This window comes from Marmota monax, unplaced genomic scaffold, assembly GCF_021218885.2.
Source record: "Marmota monax isolate L192 unplaced genomic scaffold, Marmota_monax_Labrador192_F-V1.1 WCK01_AAM20220418_F8-fsc00019, whole genome shotgun sequence".
NCBI classification, from domain to species: Eukaryota; Metazoa; Chordata; class Mammalia; order Rodentia; family Sciuridae; genus Marmota; species Marmota monax.
In genome coordinates, this window is record NW_026695242.1 from 9,375,726 (window position 1) to 9,396,266 (window position 20,541).

At 35.4% G+C, this 20,541-nt stretch overlaps 1 protein-coding gene across 3 annotated transcripts in view; it reads right to left on the reverse strand.

Annotated features, from left to right (window-relative positions):
• The window catches only part of Vps26a (VPS26 retromer complex component A), a 38,983-nt gene that overhangs the window by 17,155 nt on the left and 1,287 nt on the right, over positions 1 to 20,541 (reverse strand). For 2 of the 3 annotated variants that reach the window (XM_046419853.2, XM_058577918.1), the window contains exon 2: positions 13,863 to 14,012. In XM_046419853.2, the coding sequence (XP_046275809.1) occupies positions 13,863 to 14,012 (150 nt within the window). Of the gene's footprint in view, positions 1 to 13,862; positions 14,013 to 20,541 lie in introns of those variants that run through there. The other variant, XM_046419854.2, reaches the window with a different exon arrangement.

Here is a 20,541-nt window from a genome sequence, read left to right on the forward strand (position 1 = left end):
GCACACAGAGAATATACATACAGGGTGTGATGCTGGGGATTGAACTCAGGTCTTACACATGCTAAGCAAGACCTCCCACTGAGCAAGACCTGTGAGAACAAGACCTCCCACCTGACTTCCCACTGAGCTACATCCTCAGCCCCCAGGTTTCTTTACTATAACAAATACTGGCAATATGACTCTAAAAAGCTTCTCTTTAAACAATGCTTTTCTTCAATCAGTGGTGCGCATCTGGAATCCCAACTACTCAGGAGCTGAGGCAGGAGGATTTCAACTTCAAGACCAGCCTGGGCAACTTAGAGAGACCCTGTCTCAATAAATAAAAAGGGCTGGGGATGTAGCTCAGTGGCAGAGTGCCCCTGGATTCAGTTCCCAGCACAGATAGATATAGATCGATTGATAGATAAAAACACGTTAGATGAAATCCAAAATTCAGACTACTCCAAAAGCTTAAACTTTTGAGCATATGTTCAAATGATAAAAATCTACATCAATATTCTAAAACCCAAAAAATTCCAAAATCTGAAACACTTCAGGTCTCAAGCTAAGAAATAATTCATCCTGTACTTTTAAAAATGTCTATTTTGGCCTGGGGTTGTGGCTCAGTGGTAGAGCACTTGCCTAGCATGTGTGAGGAGGCACTGGGTTCAATCCTCAGAACCGCATATAAATAAATGAATAAAAATAAAGGTCCATCAACATCTAAAAATATATTTTTAAAAACATGTTCATTTGGGGAGCTGGGGATATAGCTCAGTTGGTAGAGTGCTTGCCTCACATGCATAAGGCCCTGGGTTCAATCCCCAGCACCACACACACACACACACACACACACACAAAAAAAAAAGTCCATTTGGCAGTTTTTGATAATGTCTTTGCTTGAACATGGCTATGTCTGATATTTTAAAAATTTACATTTTTCCCAAAGAATATTATGAAACCACACTATTAAAGTAGAAATGTATATCTATTCAGTTTTCTCACCACCTGCCTGAACTCTTTTATTTTTCCTTGATCTCCCACTGATTTTAATACACAGCTGCTTTAAGCCTAATGCATGCTATTCTGCAACGTGAAGAACCCCAGAATTGAAAGGCATAATTAAGCATTTCCATTTTTGTTTTTGTTGTTTTGCAGTACCAGAGACTGAACCCCAGGGCCTCACACATGCTAGGCAAGGGGCTCTACTACTGGGCTATATCCCCAGCCAAAGCATTTTCATTTAAAGGCTATTCTGCAAAGGAACATAGAAAAAGAATTGAAACCACAATGATGAACTGGATCAAAGAATTTTAACACCACTCAGTTATATTTACATGGCTTTTTATTATAATTTCAAACTTGCAAAAAAGTTGCAAGAACAGCACTAGGAAATCCCACATAATCTTTACCCAGATTCACCCTATGTTTATATTTTTCCTCATCTGCTTCATTATCTTCTCAACATATACATGTACATGCATGCATCCATCACTTTTTTTTAATAACCAAAAATTAGTTGGAGACAGCATGTTCCATTATACTGCATGTATATTTCCTAAGGAAAAGAACATTTTTACATAAACACGGTGTTAATTACCAAAATCAAAAAAGTATAATATTCTATGATCTATATTCAATCTCTATTAATTGTCCCAATAATGTACTTTATATCCTTTCCTGTTCAGGATTCACTCCAGGTTCACACATAGATATAGTTGTGGTGTGTATCAGTCACCTTTAACCTACAACATTCCTCAATCATTCCCCTTCTTGACTTTTTTTTTTTTAAACAGCACCCAGGAGTGCCCTATCACTGGGCTACATCCCCAGCCCTTTATAAAATTTTATTTTGGGATAGGGTCTCACTAAGTTGCCCAGACTGGTCTCAAACCTGCCATCTTCCTGCCTCAGTCTCTGGAGTTACTGGGATTATAGGCCACCACACCCAGCTTGACCTTGAGTTTTTTTTTAAGAATACAAATCAGTTGATTTATAGAACCAAGTAGATTAAACTCATGCATTTTTGGCAAGAATACCTGTGTTCTCAGAGTATCAAAATTAGGAAGTACAAGATACAGTTTGTCCCAATATTGGTGATTCAACTCTGATCACTTGTTAAAGCAATCCACCAGGTTTCTCCAATTTAAAATTACTATTTTCCTTTTGATATTATTAAGTAATTTCTTTCTGTGGATATACTTGAGAATGTGTGTATATGTTTACAAGGCCATACAGAGAAACCTAATCTATATGTAAAACATATTCACTGCTCCAATAAACAGTCTGAAAGCTCAGATATCATTATTTGAGGTCTTCTGTAAATGCCTCAAATAATGATACCTTCAGAATATATATAAGGAGTGAAATTCTACATTGTGCTCAAGAGAAACATAAAATTGATGTTTTACACTCCATTTACTTGGTTATTCACAGTGAAACATCAAAGTATCTGTACATTATTGTTGATAGATACTATGGTTATCCAAGATTAATTTCCACTTGCTGCCAGAAGAACACGGTCTATATCTATGTTGATGAAAAGATACTATGAAACTCTTCTTTGCTTTAAAAATTAAACTATAAATGCCTATAATCTCAAGACTAAACATATACCTTTGATCACTTTTGCAACAGGGAACAGATACAGTTCAGTGAAGGTGGCCTGACACTTGTACTACACTTCAAGGCATTATTTATAGAGGCTGGGGCTGGGGCTCAGTGGTAAAACACCTTCCTGGCATGTGTGAGGCACTGGAGTTCAATCCTCAGTGCTGAGTTCAATCCTCAGCACCACATAAAAATAAATAAATAAATAAATAAATAAAGGTACTGTGTACCTTTTTTTTAAAAGCCATAGAATGAGTAACTTCTCAGCACTACCCAGTTTCACAAGGATTGTTTTCACATGCAAAAACAATGGAGAAGTAAAACAATTCCTTGTTTTTCTTTCTTCTCAGTACCCAGGGATTGAACCAAGGGGCTTGTGAATGCTAGGCAAGGGCTCTTCCACTGAGCTATACCCCCAACCCTTTTTATTTTGAGACAAGGTCTTACTAAATTGCTCAGACAGGCTTCAAACTTGCCATTCTCCTGCCTTAGCCTCCTGAGTAGCTGGGATTACAAGTGTGTGCCACCACACTCAGCACAACAGTTCTCTCTTAAAGCTGCCATTTAGAAACTGCATAAACAAGAGAGAGGAGTCGTCTTCTTGGTTCAAAGTGAATTTTTGCTTTTTTCACTTCAAAAATTCACAGCAAAGAACAGAACACAAAAGGAATTAAACTGTAGACAAGTCAAGAACTTGAATATTAATATTTTGTGGCTTTTTTTTGCCTTTTCAAAGAATATCCCAATTAAGGAATCCTAACTTATGAATATCATCCCCCCCCAAAATAAAACCCAGATAAACCACTCACCAAAATTTTTATAATTAAAAAATAATAAATGTACATCAATAATCAATTAAACAGTTATCTCAAAATTACTCAGATGAACATAAGCTGTATTATAAAGGGGAAACCTTGCAGGCTGAGGCTGTGGCTCAGTGGTAAAATGCTTGCCTAGCACAAGAGAGGCACTGGGTTTGATCCTCAGCACCACATAAAACTAAATAAATAAAAGGTATTGTGTCCATCTATGACTAAAAAATTTTAAAAAAATAAAAAGGAAACCTTGGCCAAATGTATTTCTTTTTTGTTTTCTAAATAATTTATATGACTAGATGTGGTGGCACACACCTGTAATTCCAGCAACTGGGAAGGCTGAGACAGGAGAATATCAAGTTCAATGCCAGTCTCAGCAACTTAGTGAGGCCCTAAGCAACTTAGCAAGACCATGTCTCAAAACAAAAAATATAAAGGACTGGGGATGTGGCTCAGTGGTTAAGTGCCCCTGGGTTCGATTCCTGGTACCAAAAATAAATAAGTAAATAACTTACTCAAAATAGTTTTTTTTTTTCCTTACTCAGTTTCAAATTTAAAATGTAAAAAGGGGAGGGAAAAATAATACCTGTTCTTGATCAGCTGTCATATAAAGTCAAGGAAAAGTGAATCCCTTCAGAACATGAATTAATATAGAGAACTGTGCAATGGCTAGTCTTAAAAAATCCCTGCACAGAAACTTAGAACGAGGATAACTCTTTTGTGTAATTTAGAGGGAAATACTGTAGATTTACAGGAAATTTCTTTAATCCATTTGAACCTGTAAAATCATTTAGACAAAAGTTTTCCTGGTCAAAGTAACATTTTATCCAAAATAATCATATCTTAATCTTATGTGGCTTAACACATTTCAAAAATAATTAAAAGTATAATTGTGTCTCAGAAAGCAAGTTAATATTGAGGTACCATGTATATCTCAAAGAAATAAACCTGTAATTTTCAGTTCAATTCTGGCTTTAGCACTTCAAAATAAAGAAGCCTAAGTAAGAACTCTACCATTATTTGCCTATTCAACTGTATTTCTTTTTTTTTTTAATTTTTATTAGTTATTGATGGACCTTTATTAATTTATTTGTTTATATGTGGTGTTGAGAATCGGACCCAGTGCCTCACACATGCTAGGGAAGCACTCTACCACTGAGCCACAACCCCAGCCCCTCAACTGTATTTCTTAAAGCATAAAAAAAATTGGGTACAGTCCAATTGCCATTTGACATGAACCAAAGCAGTAAATATCCAAGGTAAGGATAAAAAGAACCTGAATAAGTAGCTTTTAATAATTTCCCTATTTTTTAATAATCTAAAAAATTTCTAATTATCTTAAAGAATGCTTCAAAAATACTCCAAAAGACTTTTGACAGACAACATTATCAGTTTTTAACTTTTAAAAGCATTTACCACAAAGGTGCCGAAACAATTCAATGGAGTAAGAATATTCTTTCCAATAAGTGATGCCAGGGAAAATAAATATCAGCATTTAAAAGAATGAAGTTAAAACCCCACACAAGGACTGGGGTCGTGGCTCAGTGTAGAGCGCTTGCTTCACATGTATGAGGTACTGGGTTGGATTCTCAGCACCGCATGAATAAAATAAAGGTCCATCAACAACTAAAAAAATTTAAAAAAAAAGAACTCTACACAAGCATTAACTCAAATGGTTAATGCCAGGTGTGGAGACTCAGGAGGCAAAGGCAGGAGGATCTCAAGTTCCAGGCCAGACTCAGCAACTTTTTTAGCAAGACAATCTGTCATAAAATAAAAATAAAAAGGGCTAGGGATGTAGCTTAGTGGTAGTGGGTTCAATCCCCAGTACCACCAAAAGGAAAAAAAAAAAAAAAAGGTCAAAGGATTTGAACAGACTTTTCTTCAAAGAAGATATATGAATGACACAAAGCACAAGAAAAAAAAATACTCAATGTTATCAGTTAATTGAGAAATGCAAGTCACAACCATGAGATACCATTTTACATCCACTTTAGATGCCCTAATTTAAAAAAAAAAAAAAGTATCGCCAAGAAAGTGGAGAAATAGAACCTTCGTACATTGCTGGAGGGAATGCAAAATGGTGCAGCTGCTTTGGGAAAGTGAAACACAGACTTGAAATATGACCTAGCAATTCCACTCTTAAGTTAAAACCAAGAGAAGTGAATATATATATGTTTACATAAAATTTGTACTTCAATGTCCATAGCAGCTTATTCTCAATACCAAAAAGTAAAAGCCCAAATATCCTCAGCTAGTAAATGAATACATAAAATGTGGTAAATTCTTTTACACATGAGTATGGTATACTGGAATATCATTCAGTCAAAAAAATGGCATTCTGATACATGCTATAATATGGGTGATCCCTGGAAATATGCTACATGAAATAATCCAAGCTCTAAAGGATAAATATGACCACTTTTACAAAATATCTAGAATAGGCAAACTGACAAAGTGGATTAAAGTTTACCAGAAGTTGGGAGAAGGGGAATATGGGGGACAATTAATTGGATACAAAGTTTCTGTTTGGGGTAATGAAAAACCTTTGGAAAATAGCAACTATGAATGCCAAATTATTAACATAATTAATGTTACTGAATTTGTATACTTTAAGATGGTAAAATGGTACATGTTACATATATATTTTTTTACTTCATAGTAAAAAAAAATATAGTACTTCATACTATATTTACTACACCCTGATGAACCTTCAAAAGATTATGCTAAGTGAAAGGAACCAGACAAGGCCACAGAGTATGCGTCCATTCATGAAATATCCAGAATAGACAAAAATTGAGAAAGTAGATTTGCAGAGTTCACAGGGAGTGACTGCTAATTGTATGAAGTTTCTTTTTGAAATTAGATAGTGGTGATGTTACATAAGTCTGCCAACATAGTAAATACCACTAACCTCCACAAGATGAATTTTATGTTATGTGACTTACCACTCAAAAAGACTACTTTTTTCCCTTTCTTTTTTATTTTTTTAAGAAAAGGGAGAAATTTTTTTTTTAACAAAAAGGGAGAGAGAAGGGAAATTCCATGGAAATGGAAGGAGATCCTCATTGTTATACAAAATTACATAAGAGGAGGTGAGGGGAAAGGGAAAAAAAAAAAAACAAGAGAGAGAAATTAATTACAGTAGATGGGGTAGAGAGAGAAGAGGGGAGGGGAGGGGAGGGGGGATAGTAGGGGATAGGAAAGGCAGCAAAATACAACAGACACTAGTATGGCAGTATGTATAAATGTGGATGTGTAACCGATGTGATTCTGCAATCTGTATACGGGGTAAAAATGGGAGTTCATAACCCACTTGAATCAAATGTATGAAATATGATATGTCAAGAGCTTTGTAATGTTTTGAACAACTAATAAAAAAAAAAAAAAAAGAAAAGCAAACCAGACATTGTGGCACATGCCTGTAATCCCAGCACCTCAGAAAGCTAAGGCAAGAGGATCTCAAGTTCAAGACTAACTTTAGCAACTTAGCAACACTCCATCTCAAAAAAAAAAAAAAAAAGTTACAAAAGAAAAGTGAAAAGTATATGCCACAAATGGGCCTATGGAACAGAGGCCAGAACAGACCCCAAATGATTTCTATCTATGTGTGACAAAGGTGGCATTATGGTGAAGTGATAAAGGATAGTTTTTCAATAAATGCCTGAGTCAACTGGATATCCAAATGAAAAACAACTAGTCAACTTCTATGACAAAATCAAGTACTTTTTTTTAAATTATTTTTTAGTCATAGTTGGACACAATACCTTTATTTTACTTATGTATTTTTATGTGGTGCTGAGGATAGAACACAATGCCTCGCACGTGCTAGACAGGTACTCTATCACTGAGCCACAACCTCAGCCCCAAGTACCTATTTTTTTAAATGATTTTTTTTCCCCCTTTCTGAAGGCCATCTTGATTGTTTCCAAGTTTGGGTAATTTAAATAAAGCTGTTATAAGTACACATGTGCAGACATGTGCTTTCAATTTGGGTGAATCCTAAGAAGCATGATCCCCAACCCATTTTAGTTTTTGAGACAAGGTCCAGGCTGGCCTTAAACTTTCAATCTTCCTGCCTCAGCCTGAGTAGCTGGGATTACAGGTGAGCACCACCACACCCAGCTGGCTATGCCATTCTGCATTTGTTCACTGCCTGTGAGTGAGTTCCTGTTGGTTCACATCCTCACCATAATTTGATCTTCTCAATGTTGGATTTTTGCCATTTCAACAGGTATCTCATTACTGTTTGAATTTGCAATTCCCTAATGCTATAGTGTTAAATATCATTCCACATGTATTTGTCATATGTATATCATTTTTGGTAAGGTGTCTGTTCAGATCTTTTGCCCACATTTTAACTGGATTGTTGAGTTTTAAGAGTTCTTTGTGTATTTTGGATACAAGTGTCCCCCCAAATACCACCACCAGCCTCTCCTTCTGAGATAACTGAGGATGAACCCAAGGCCTTGCATAGGCTAGGGAGGCACTTTATCACTGAGCTATACCCCCAGCCTTTTTTATTGTATGTTGAGGCAGGGTATTCTAACTTGCTGAGGATGGGCTTAAATCTGCCATCCTCCTGTCACCACTTTCCAAGTAGCTGGGATTAACAGTGTGCACCACAGTGCCTAGCTAGATAAAAGTTCTTTATTGGATGTGTTTTGTAAATATGGCTTATCTTTTCATCTTTAACTGTGTTTCTCAAAGCAGAAGTATTTACATTTTCACAAAGTCCACCTTACAGTCCTTTTTCATGGACCATGCCTTTGGTGTTATATCTAAAATCTATCTGTTCCAGCACCATTTGTTAAAAAAAAAATGTATTTGTTTTCCATTAAATTGTCTTTGCTCCTTTATCAAAGAGCAGTTCACTATATTTGTGTGGGTCTTTCTGGACTCTACTTCATCCCTTTGATTTATTTCTCTCTTCTCTCACCAATACCAGACTGTCTTGATACTATGTGTAGTAAGTCTTGAAACTCGGTAATGTCAGTTCTCCAACTTAGTTCTTCTTCAATATTACTTACTATTTACATACACTTTTGTATTTATATATAAATTTTAGAATCTGTTTATTGATAACTACAAAGTAAAGTGTCTAATTTTTTATGGGGATAGAGTTGAATCTATAGATCAGGTGAGAAACAGATATCTTAATATTGTGTCTTCCGATCTATTAACATAGACTATCTTTCTGTTTATTTATCTTTGATTTCTTTCATCAAAGTTTACAGGTTTTTTTGGTTTTTTGTAGTTGTAGATGGACAGCATACTTTTATTTTATTTTTGTATTTTTTTATGTTGTACTGAGTATCGAACCCAGTGCCTCCCACATGCGAGGCAAGCGCTTTGCCACTGAGCTATAGCCCCAGCCCATCAAAGTTTTATAGTTTTCCTCATACAGACACTGTACATATTTTGTTAGATTTACACCTAAGTATTTCATTTTAGAAATACTAATGTAAATGGTAGCCCAGTCATTTTATGGGGAGAGCTGTGGAATGCTTACAAGAATGTAGAACTGACTTAAATGTTTTAAAAAGTCTACAGTTCCATTGTTGCTGAATTAAATATGGTTTCAGGCTCTGGAAACACAGGAATGCCAGATAACTCAATCCTCCTAAAAGAAAGCAATCAGGATGATTAAGACTCAAAATCCATATTTCCTCAGGAATAAAGGAAATGGAAAATAGCATATTTAATTTAGAGAAGACTTATGATAAACAAGACAGTGGTTCAGAAAAAAAGAGAAAGATTTATTATGTATATTTCTAAACAGCAGGGTGGATAGTGGTTTCAGAATAATAGAATTCCCATCCTGTAAAGTGAGCATACGGAAACTAACAAATCAGGAATACTATAAAAGGAAATTATTCTTCCTTTGGGTGCATGTCAAACCTCTAAGATCCAAGATAATACTAAATATATGAAGATACCAAAGAGATGCAAAGCCAAGTTTGGAAACCAATGATCCAGTTTAACTTCCACAATTTATTGGTGAAATCCAGGAAGTTAAATGACTCTCCAGAATTCCTATTAAAAGAATAGACAAGTAAAGGCTAAATATTACAACTGTATCCCAATCATCTTTTTATTACACTAGCACACTTGTGAGATAAGACCTGTTCTTACACATACTGGATCACATATAATGAATGCTTGTTTTAAGTTTTCATTTCAAACTGCTCATAAATCATCCATTCTACAGTTATACCAGGAATCAATATTAAGTTTAACTAATATAAATTGTTTACCTCATTTTAAATATATAATATTGTATCTTCCTATATTCTAAAACTTTTCTCATTTTCCAGAATTACTGAGGGATTTCTGCAATCAGTTCTACAAAATTCTCTCTGTACTATATAGCATAACATTCATCTGATCTAGCCACCAGAATGTTTTAAAACTAGATTATTTTTACTTTTCATAATTATAATTAGCTTTTACTCTAATGATTCTACCTTTTCCAATTAAAAAACAATTTAGATGTTAAAAAAAGCAAAATATTGGGCTGGGGATGTGGCTCAGGCGGTAGCGCACTTGCCTGGCATGCGTGCGGCCCGGGTTCGATCCTCAGCACCACATACAGACAAAGATGTTGTGTCCGCCAAATAGTAAAAAATAAATATTAAAAAAAAAATTCTCTTTCTCTCCCCCTCTCTCTCCCTCTTTAAAAAAAAAAAAAAAGCAAAATATTAACTCTTTTTTTTTTTTTGCATTTGTTATATTACAATAAATGACATGCCAAGCATATTCTTTCCTTATTTATTTTCTTATTCTAAATGTAAAATGTTTTCCTGCCAGGTATAATGGTGTATACCTGTAATTCCAGGTACTTCAAAGGCAGGAGGATTGCAAGTTCAGCCTCAGCAACTAGACAATACCCTGTCTCAAAAAAAAAAAAAAAGGACTGGTGATAGAGCTCAGTAGTAAAGCACTCCTGGATTTAATCCCCAATACTGTAAAAAAGAAAAAAAATAGTATAGTATATTATCCTGTAACCTGTTTTACTCACACCAATGATTGTACATTTTCAAACATGCTATTCAACCTATGAACCACTATTACCTCATCTATAAACAAAAATATTAGCAAGACATGGTGGCCCATACCTGTAGTCCCAACTACCTGGGAGGCTGAGGCAGGAGGATACAAATTTAATGTCAGCCTCAGCAATTAAGCAAGACCCTGTCTCAAAATAAAAAGTAAAAAGAGCTGGGATGTGGCTCAGTGGTTAAAACGCCCCTGGGTTCAATCCCCAGAGAAAGAAAGAAAGGAGGGGGGAGAATGTTGGCTTGAACTGTAGATCAGTGGTAGAGTACTTACCTACCATGTATGAGGCCCAGCACCACAAAAAAATAAGAGAGAAAAAGATATCCTTTGGGTATCAAGGCAAAAAGGGCATTACAACATTTAAGTGAAATAAAATTAGGCTTTGTCAGCAAGACTTTATACTAAAGACAATAAATCCGAAATATTAAAAAACAGAAAATGGGAGCTGGGGTCCTGGCTCAGAGGTAGAGCACTTGCCTAGCGTTGTAAGAAACTGGGTTCGATCCTCAGCACCACATAAAAATAAAATAAAGATATTGTGTCCACCTATAACTAAAAAATGAAAATGTAGGCAAGGTTATTATATTCCATAAATTGGGGGGGGGGGGGGGGGGGCGGGGCGGGATTGAACCCAGAGGCACTTAACCACTGAACCACATTACATTATAAAGTGCTCATATTCGGGCTGGGCTCAGTGGTAGAGTGCTTGCCTAGCATGCACAAGGCACTGGGTTCAATTCCCAGCACAACATAAAACAAATAAACAAAATAAATATATTGTGTAAATAAAGTGATCATATTCAATGCTTCCTTGAATGAAACAAGACAATATATGTAGATCATGTAATTTAACGCACATAAATTTTCCAAATTAATATGTATTACGACCCTGCAAATACTCATGTCTTTTGGCCCAGCAACTTTTTCCAGGAATCTATTCTAAGTAAACAATCTTGACCTGTAGAATCTGGAGAAAAATGTATGCATACAGATGTCCATATTATCAAAGATGATATTATATACTAAAAGCTATCTTAAAAACTAGAAACTAATGGGGCTAGGGATATAGTTCAGTTGGTACAGTGCTTGCCTTGCATGCACAAGGCCCTGGGTTCAATCTCCAGCTCTGCCAAAAAAAACAAAAAAAAAAACAAAACTAGAAACTACTTTCATGTACCACATGATAATTTGGTCAAGGACTCTACCACGTGGCCTGCGCAATGGTTTCATTAATGAGGTTCTTGGCATAAAGTTAGTTAGAAGAGATCGAAATAAAACACACAGACTCAGTTACCTTATTTCTATTGCCAGGTCCGAGACGGCTCCCCTCTCTGACTCCAACCTCTAACCGCCCAGCAGGGCAGCAAGGATTACTCAGGGCTAGCAGGAGAGAGAGAGTGAACACGCCAGGGAGTAGCCTTTTATTGGGGAACAAGAAATTCAGGGGATAATTCCATCCAATGAAGGTTGAGGGGGGACTGCACTCCAAGGTCAGGGTCAGTGATTGGGCCCCCGGGGTCAGTGGTCAGTCACACCCCCACACGGACGGGTTCTCTCATCAGGAAAGGGCCGGGAATATTCCGACACAGCCAGAAGCCTCAGACCCTTAACGGGAGTCGCCCAGTCACGTGTCAGGATGGCTTCCCACAAAGGACAAACTGCATATGGTGGTACCTTAAGATTATAATAAAGTGAGTAAATTTCTATCACCTAGTAACTGAGTAGCCATCATGATGCTGCAAATTATTACGTACATGCTTTTAGTAATACTGGAGTAAACAAACCTACTGCATATACAATTATACATAGTATATAAAAACTGATAATGATAATAAATGACTATTTACTGGTTCATATTTTCTATACTTATTAGAGTGTACTCCTTCTACTTACTAAAAAAAATAATGATAACTGTAAAACAGGCAGGTCCTTAAGGAGGGATTCCAGAAGGCACTTGTTATAATAGGAGATGACAGTTCCAACTATGTTATTGCCCCTGAAGACCTTCCAGTGGGACAAGATGGGAAAATCAAAGACAATGATGTTGATAATTCTGATTCTGTGTAAGCCTAGGCTAATATATTTGTATCTTAGTTTTCAACAATAAAAAAACTTAAAAAGTGAAAAAAAAAAAAATTTAAGTAGCCTATACCATATAGCCTAGGTGTGTAGAACTTCATACCACTAGGTTTGTGCACATACATTCTATTATGCTCACACAATGCCCAAATCACCTAAAGACACATCTGTCAAGCTGGGGATATAGCTCTGTGGGTAGAGTGCTTGCCTTGCATGCACAAGGCCCTAGGTTCAATCCCCAGCACCACCATCAAAAAAAAAAAAAAAGGCTATAAAGACACATCTGTCAAAAACATATCTCTGTCATTAAATGACATAAGACTGTGCTACAAACATATAAACAAAAACAGGGAAACTTAGAGAAGACACATTCAAATTTAACTGTGAATTATTTCCATAATAGAATTATACCTTATTTTCCCAAACTGCCTACCACATGTATAAATTAATTGAAGAAGCAAGAAAGAAAAATCCTAACATTTTGTATTTTAAAAATTATTTCAAATGTTTTATAGCTTGCTTTTGTCTATGATATTACTATTCCCTAGTATCTCAAGCTAATGAGTATTGATCCTATTCCCTAAGGTTTAAGAATAATCTTACATATCAGTGTATAAGGAAAAGGGGGGAAAAGTGAAATCTTGCAGAATCTGACATACAGATGCCTTCACACAAACACATTCCAAAAATACTTAGGTCTTCAATGGAGTACCAAAAATAAGATCAACAGACACAAGAATAATATAGAGAGGTAAGTTACAAAGAATGAGAAACCTTTAGAATGGCACACCAGAGTTACTGCAATCTCTACAACTCAACTGTATGTTGAAAGGGAAGCAAATGTTGAGAGGATCACAACTCTATTCTGGAGAAACTCTCCAAGCTAGACAAACTTTCCAAAGCTAAACAAACTTTCCAAAGCTAAACAAATTCACAATCAAAAAAAGAGAATTATTTTGAGTAACTTAGAATTCTTCCAGGATTAAGAGTCTTTCTAAATGTTCTAATCAAAGATTTTAGCTGACCTTTGGAGAAAAAAATTCCGTCTCTAATACTTTATGTATGTACATATATGACTACATGACCAATGATTCTGCAACATGTACACTCAGAAAAATGAGAAATTATATTCCATCTATGTACAGAATATCAAAATGCATAAATGCATTCTAATTTCATGTATAACTAATTAAACCAAATAATTTTTTTAAATCACTGTAATAATTCATCTGGAGCTCAAATTTAGACACAGTGCAGATCATTTTGATGAGTAATTCCAATATCCTACAACTAGGTAATTCTGCCAAACAAAAGATTTACCTTTCCTGAAACTGATTCTCCATCATAGAAGAGATAGTGTTTTTCCACCTTGCCATCTTCAGTTTTCATTTCTGCCATTTTCCTGGTTTCTCCATCATTAAGGACAACATCAATCTCACAAATGGGACCAAAAAAGCCTCCAAGAAAACTCTGAAATAAAATAAAAATGCTCATAATTATCGTAGGCAGCCAGTCACAACATTTTAAATTCAAATTTTATTACACCATTGACCTACAGTTAGACTCCAAATCTGTGAGTTCACAAGCTTACATCAAATTCTACATCAAAACTTTACAAACTGAATATAATAATGTGTAAACAGTGAACAGTACTGTACTATATACTTTTTTAAGTTAGATTAAAAGATTTCATTTTATAGGTTTTTTTAATCACCAAAAAGGGAAAAATATAAACAATTAAATATGTTATAATTTCAATCATTTCCATAGGTAACCATTATAAATAATCAAATACTAGCATACTAGAACTGTAAGAATTCTTTTTTGGGCAGGGTGGGGGTGGGGTACCAGGGATTGAACTCAGGGACACTTGACCACTGAGCCATATCCCCAGCCCTATATTGTATTTTATTTAGAGATAGAGTCTCACTGAGTTGCTTAGCTTCACCATTGCTGAGGCTGGCTTTGAACCTGAGATCCTCCTTTCTCAGCCTCCTGAGCCGCTGCAATTATAGGCGAGCACCACGAGCCCAGCCATCTTAACATCTTAAGTTTGAAAAATTAACTTTTATTAAACCTCTATGAGTTTTCATGAGAGCAGAATTTGCATAATCCAAATTACTTCTAAAAAGCTGAAATGAATTATTATAATGCACTTACTATAAAATCTACTGCTATATTAGGTCTAAACAGAATGTGTTACATTATATAAGCCCTTTGAGTAAAACTGGCTCTAGGGGCTGGGGTTGTGGCTCAGTGGTAAAGAGCTTGCCTAGCATGTGTGAGGCACTGGGTTCGATCCCTGGCACCACATAAAAATAAAAACAAATAAAATAAAGGAATTGTGTCCACCTACTACTAAAAATGTGTGTGTGTGTGTGTGTGTGTGTGTAAAAGCTGGCTCTGAGGAAACCAATGAAATTTCTCCAATTTATACAAGCCTTATTCTGTAAATCCTCGATATGACAGAACTATAAAGAACAAAAATCAATTGCTTATCAATGCCAAAACATATTAGTTGGTAATAATCAAGTAATATGAACAGAATCCATTAGCAACTATAGTATAGGATATAATTAAAATTATTTTTGTCATCAGGCACATTGGTGAAGGCCTCTACCCTCAGCGACTTGAAAGGCTGAGGCAGGGGGTTCACAAGCTCAAGGGAAGCATCAGAAACATAGCAAGACCCTTAGCAACTTAGAAAGACCTTGTCTCAAAAGAAAAAAGAAAAAGACTGGGGATGTAGTTCAGTGATAAAGCACCCCTAGGTTCAATTCCCCAGTACAAAAACAAACAAGCCAAAAATTATTTTGTCACTAAGGAAAGCCAGCCAGTCTTCTAGTCTATTTTGGGGTTTTTTTTGTTTTTTTTTTAATTTACAAGATAATAGTCTTCTATCATGTACTATATCCCTTTTTAACTTACCCTATACAACAAGCAGGGTAGTCTTTAAAAAACATAAATTTGATCATATCATTTCCTGTTTATAAAATATTTCCATGGGCTGGTGAACTTATAAATTAGAACTACTTTAGGAAATAGTTTGGCATGATCTAGTAAAGCTGAAGATGTATACATCCCATAACCCAACAATTCCATCCCTGGATATATTCCTAAACAGAAACTTACAGGAGACAAATATGTTTACAACAGCCTCCAATGGAAACAATCCAAACATCTATCAACAACAACAACAAAAAAAAGTTGAATTAAAGAGTCCAAGAGGCCACACAGGAGAATACATTCTGTTTCGATCTCATATACATATAAGTCAAAAACATGTAATGTACATTGTTTTTTTTTAAAAAAGAGAGAGAGAATTTTAATATTTATTTTTTTTTAGTTTTCGGCGGACACAACATCTTTGTTTGTATGTGGTGCTGAGGATGGAACCCAGAGCCGCACGCATGCCAGGCGAGCGTGCTACCGCTTGAGCCACATCCCCAGCCCCTGTACATTGTAATATTAGAAGTTAAGAAGTGGGAGGAAGAATAAAATAAGTGGGGTGCTAGTACTGTTCTCTGTTCTGAGCACTTGACACACAGGCATGTTCACTTTATGAAATTCATCAAGCTATATCCTTATACATAATGTTAACTTCAATAGTACACATACACACACTGCATTCTGTAACATCTTACATAGCTCTGTACATCTCTTCAGTGACATCAGCCTCAAATGATCTTAAGATTTTTCTGCAAAAGTTCATCACATTTGCCAAATTCTTTGTCCTAGAGTCAAGCAAAGTACCTTAACCTAACTCATCCTTTTAATTTAAGTTTGAGTCATTTTCATAAGACTCTCCCTAACTCCCTAATCCAAACTGGATTCTCCAAAGTTAGGTGTCGCAAGGCTGATTTTACTGCCTGACACTCCTACTACACTGTAAACTATGTGAGGACACCATATCCTTTATTCCTCACTGAAGAGACAGGACCTAGAGCAGTAGTGGCATTTAATAGAAGGCACTGAAATACCTATTGGAATGTTAAATTTAAACATACAAATACCATTCTAATAATAGGGAAAAAACTGACTATACAAAAGAAGTTGGATGATATCTAGAATAGGTGGTAATGCCAGCCCTTTCCCAACAAATTAGCACTGGTGTTAATAGTGAAGCCTAGAGCATGGAACTCAAGCACAGACAAGGTCAGCTCTGTCCTGAGGTGGCCAGGGAATGGCAAGCAAGATAATGAGCCTCCAAAAGGCTTTGTAGGCTATGATCAAATGAGACAGTGTTTTCCCAAAATGTGGACTTGCTTCTTTGTTTTCATTACTCCTATATTAAAAGGGTGGGCTTATACTTTCAAGAAACTACAAGAATTGCCAAATTAGTGTTTTTGATATATTCCAAATAGCAAATTTTCTTTTTTTAAAAATATTTTTTTTAGTTGTAGATGAACACAATACCTTTATTTATTTATCTTTATGTGGTGCTGAGGATTGAACCCGGTGCCTCACACAGCTAGGCAAGCCCCCTACCACTAAGCTACAACCCCCATCCCCCCAAATTTTCTTTTTGACGTGATGTTTTAGTCTTTTCTGGGAACAACAAACTCAAAATTGTTATCAGAAAACTACAATGAACTAATTTAGAGAGAATGAAAAACTTCAATGATAGGTTACCTGCATTATCTATTCTAGTTAGTGTTCACACTCTAAGTCTTAAAACTCAAAACCTACTCAAAAAAGGCAAATTTTAAAATACTACATGTTCTCCTAAGAGAAGACTACAGATAAGATGTACAACAGTTTGGAGGGGAGGAGGGCTGGGGTTGTGGCTCAGTGGTAGACAGCTTGCCTAGCATGCATGAGGCACTGGGTTCGATTCTCAGCACCACATACAAATAAATAAAAAAAATAAAGGTCCATCAACAACTTAAAAAAATTTTTTTAAAAAAGATGTACAACAGTTCAAAATCAATCCACTAATTATTAACTATGTGCACTATTAACCACTGAGCCAACAAGAGAGGAGACTACTGCAGATAGATCACTTATGAAAGGATAAAAGCAACATCTCCAAGTAGCTATTTTAATTGGGGAAACAAAGTCAGGTGCAGAAAAAGAGAACACCAACTGGCAGTGAGGGTAAGAAGAAAATGAGTTCTTCTCCCTTGTGACACCCACAACATCAATTCATTTGAGTTACAAAATTAAGGCAGAAATATTAATTTTTAACCCGACACTTACCAAGGCTACTTCAAGGAAAAATAAATTGTGAAAACTATAAAAACTGTTTTCTAACAGTTTTTTATAACATTATATATTGTTATAATATTTAACAGAGCTGCACTTGGTATTTGAAAAATAACAAAAATCAAATAATCAAAAATTAAATACAATTTTGTCTGGGCACGGTTTCACATGCTTGTAATCCCAGCAGCTTGGGAGGCTGAGAAGAGAGGATAGTGAGTTCAAAGCCAGCCTCAGCAAAAGTGGGGCATTAAGCAACTCGGTGAAACCCTGTCTCTAAATAAAATACAAAATATGGCTGGGGACGTGGCTCAGTGATCGAGTGTCCCTAAGTACTATCCCCAGTTCCCCCTCCCAAAATAAATAAAAACAATTTTAGCAAAATTAAAATCAGCGCTAATTAAAATTGCCAAAAGACTTAGTTTTAGAAAACTACACAATTAATAATCATACACAAAAAGTCTTGTCCTGATACCAATTCTTAAAAATTAAAAATTCCTAGGCATTAAAAATACATGCAGCTAGGCATGGTATCATACACCACCTGTAATCCCAGTTTGGGAGGGTGAGACAGGAGGATTGCAAGTTCAAGACCAGCCTTAGCAAATTATTGAGGCTCTCAGGATTTAGTGAGATCCTGTCTCAAAATTTAAAAAATAAAATAAAAATATCTGTGGGTTTGGCTCAGTGGTTAAACAATCCTGAGTGCATTTCCAATACCAAAAGAAGAAAAAGAAAAATCTAGGTGTTATGTACTACATTATTTTCTATATGCATTAAATATTTCAGAACTAAAAATGAAAAAAAAAAAAAAACAGACTTCCTTCTCAATACAATAAAAAAAAGTTAAAATGGGGATGGGGTTGTGGCTCAGTGGTAAAGCATTTGCCTCGCATGTGTGAGGCACTGGGTGCAATCCTCAGCACCACATTTAAACAAATAAATAAATAAAGGTCCATCAATAAATAATAAAACTTTTTTTAAAGTTAAAATGGTGAGGAATCAGAAGGTATAACAAGGGGCTGGGGTTGTGGCTCAGTGGTAGAGCGCTCACCTCACACTTGTGAGACCCTGGGTTCGATCCTTAGCACCACATAAAAATAAATAAGTGAAATAAAGGTATTGTGTCCAACTACAACTAAAAAAAAAAAAAAAAGGTATAACAAAAAATAGCACATGCCAAAGAGTTAGGTTGAGTAATAAACTATAGCATTTTAACAAGTTAACTATGCCATAAGATTTTAGCATTGGGTTAACATACAGCTTTTTTTTTTTAATATTGGGACATATCAAAAATGAACCTATAGTTTTACTCAAAAGAACACTCCAAAAAAGTGTTATATTTCACAAGTCAACAACAGAAAAAAAAAACTGAGAAAAGAACTTGTCTTTTTTGTTTTCTAAAAGCCGTTTAAAGTAAAAGATTCTTTACCCAAGGTCTTGGTTTTATTTTATTTCAAGATTATATATTCTCACATTTCAAATAAAAAGTCATGATATTTAATTCTAATTATTCACAATCAAATTATAATACTTCTGATATGTTAAAGAGAAAGTAAAATACAAGAAAGGAAGGGAACAAAAATTGTAAAAACAGCCCAATGCAGTGGTGCACACATGTAATCCCAGCAACTTTAGGGAGGCTGAGGCAAGCAGATTGAAAGTTCAAAGCCAGTCTCAGCAACTTAGGGAGGCCCTAGGTAACTTAGCAAGACCCTGTTTCAAAATAAAAAAATTTTAAAAAGGGCAGGGGATGTGGCTCAATCCCCAGTATAAAAATAGGAAAAAGAAAATATAATAAAAAGGATACTTTAGACTTGCTGAAATAACAGAAGGCAGTTTTGAAAGAATACTATTGAGATCTTCTGTCAAAGACAACTTCAAGTGAGCAATAGGAGTATGAGATTTTCAGGTTGGGGATATGGCTCAGTGGCAGAGCACTTGTCTTTACAAGTATCCCCAAAAAAGAATGTTCAAGAACAATACTACACAATTAATAATACAAGTTAAAACTCTTAGGGCTAAGGCTGGGGTTGTGGTTCAGTGGTAGAGCACTTGCCTAGGCACTGGAGTTCGATTCTCAGCATCATATATAAATAAATAAAATAAAGTCCAATGACAATTAAAAAAATATTAAAAACAAAAAAACTCTTAGGGCTAGTAATGTAGCTCAATGGTAGAGGCTTGCCTAGCACATGTGAGGCCCTGGGCTCAATCCCCAGTATCAGCAAAACAAAAAAAGAAAATAATAAAACTTCTAGGTCACTTTTAAATAACTAGACTGCAATATACTACTAGTAAAACATTATAGCGTTTTCAGTTTTCTAATCTTGGCCTAAACTTCATATTAATCACTAACTTTGGGTTAATTTAAGATTTTTCATACAATGTGTAAACCCTACATTAAGCATTATCATGTAGCAAAATTACATGTGGATACATAAAAGACATTTTTTAGTCCTAATAGAACAAAGTGCACAAGACCGGTGGATGAAATGTAGATCAAGGTGAGGTGGAAGGGAGACTCTCAAAATTTATTTGCTTAGCCTACACACAATGAAACAGCATATTTTCACACATACATTTGTGCCATTTCAACGTTTCAAAGTTTTACAATTTCATTTGTTTGACAAGTAACTTGAAAATAAACCATGTTCTTTAACATATTGCAGAAAGCTTAGTAAAAACACTAATTACACATATAAGCAAAAAATTGGAGAGTTTTATAAAGTTTTCTTTTCAAATTATAATCAGAGAAGACTTCCCCAACTCCCTGACTAGGTGAAATCCTCCAGCA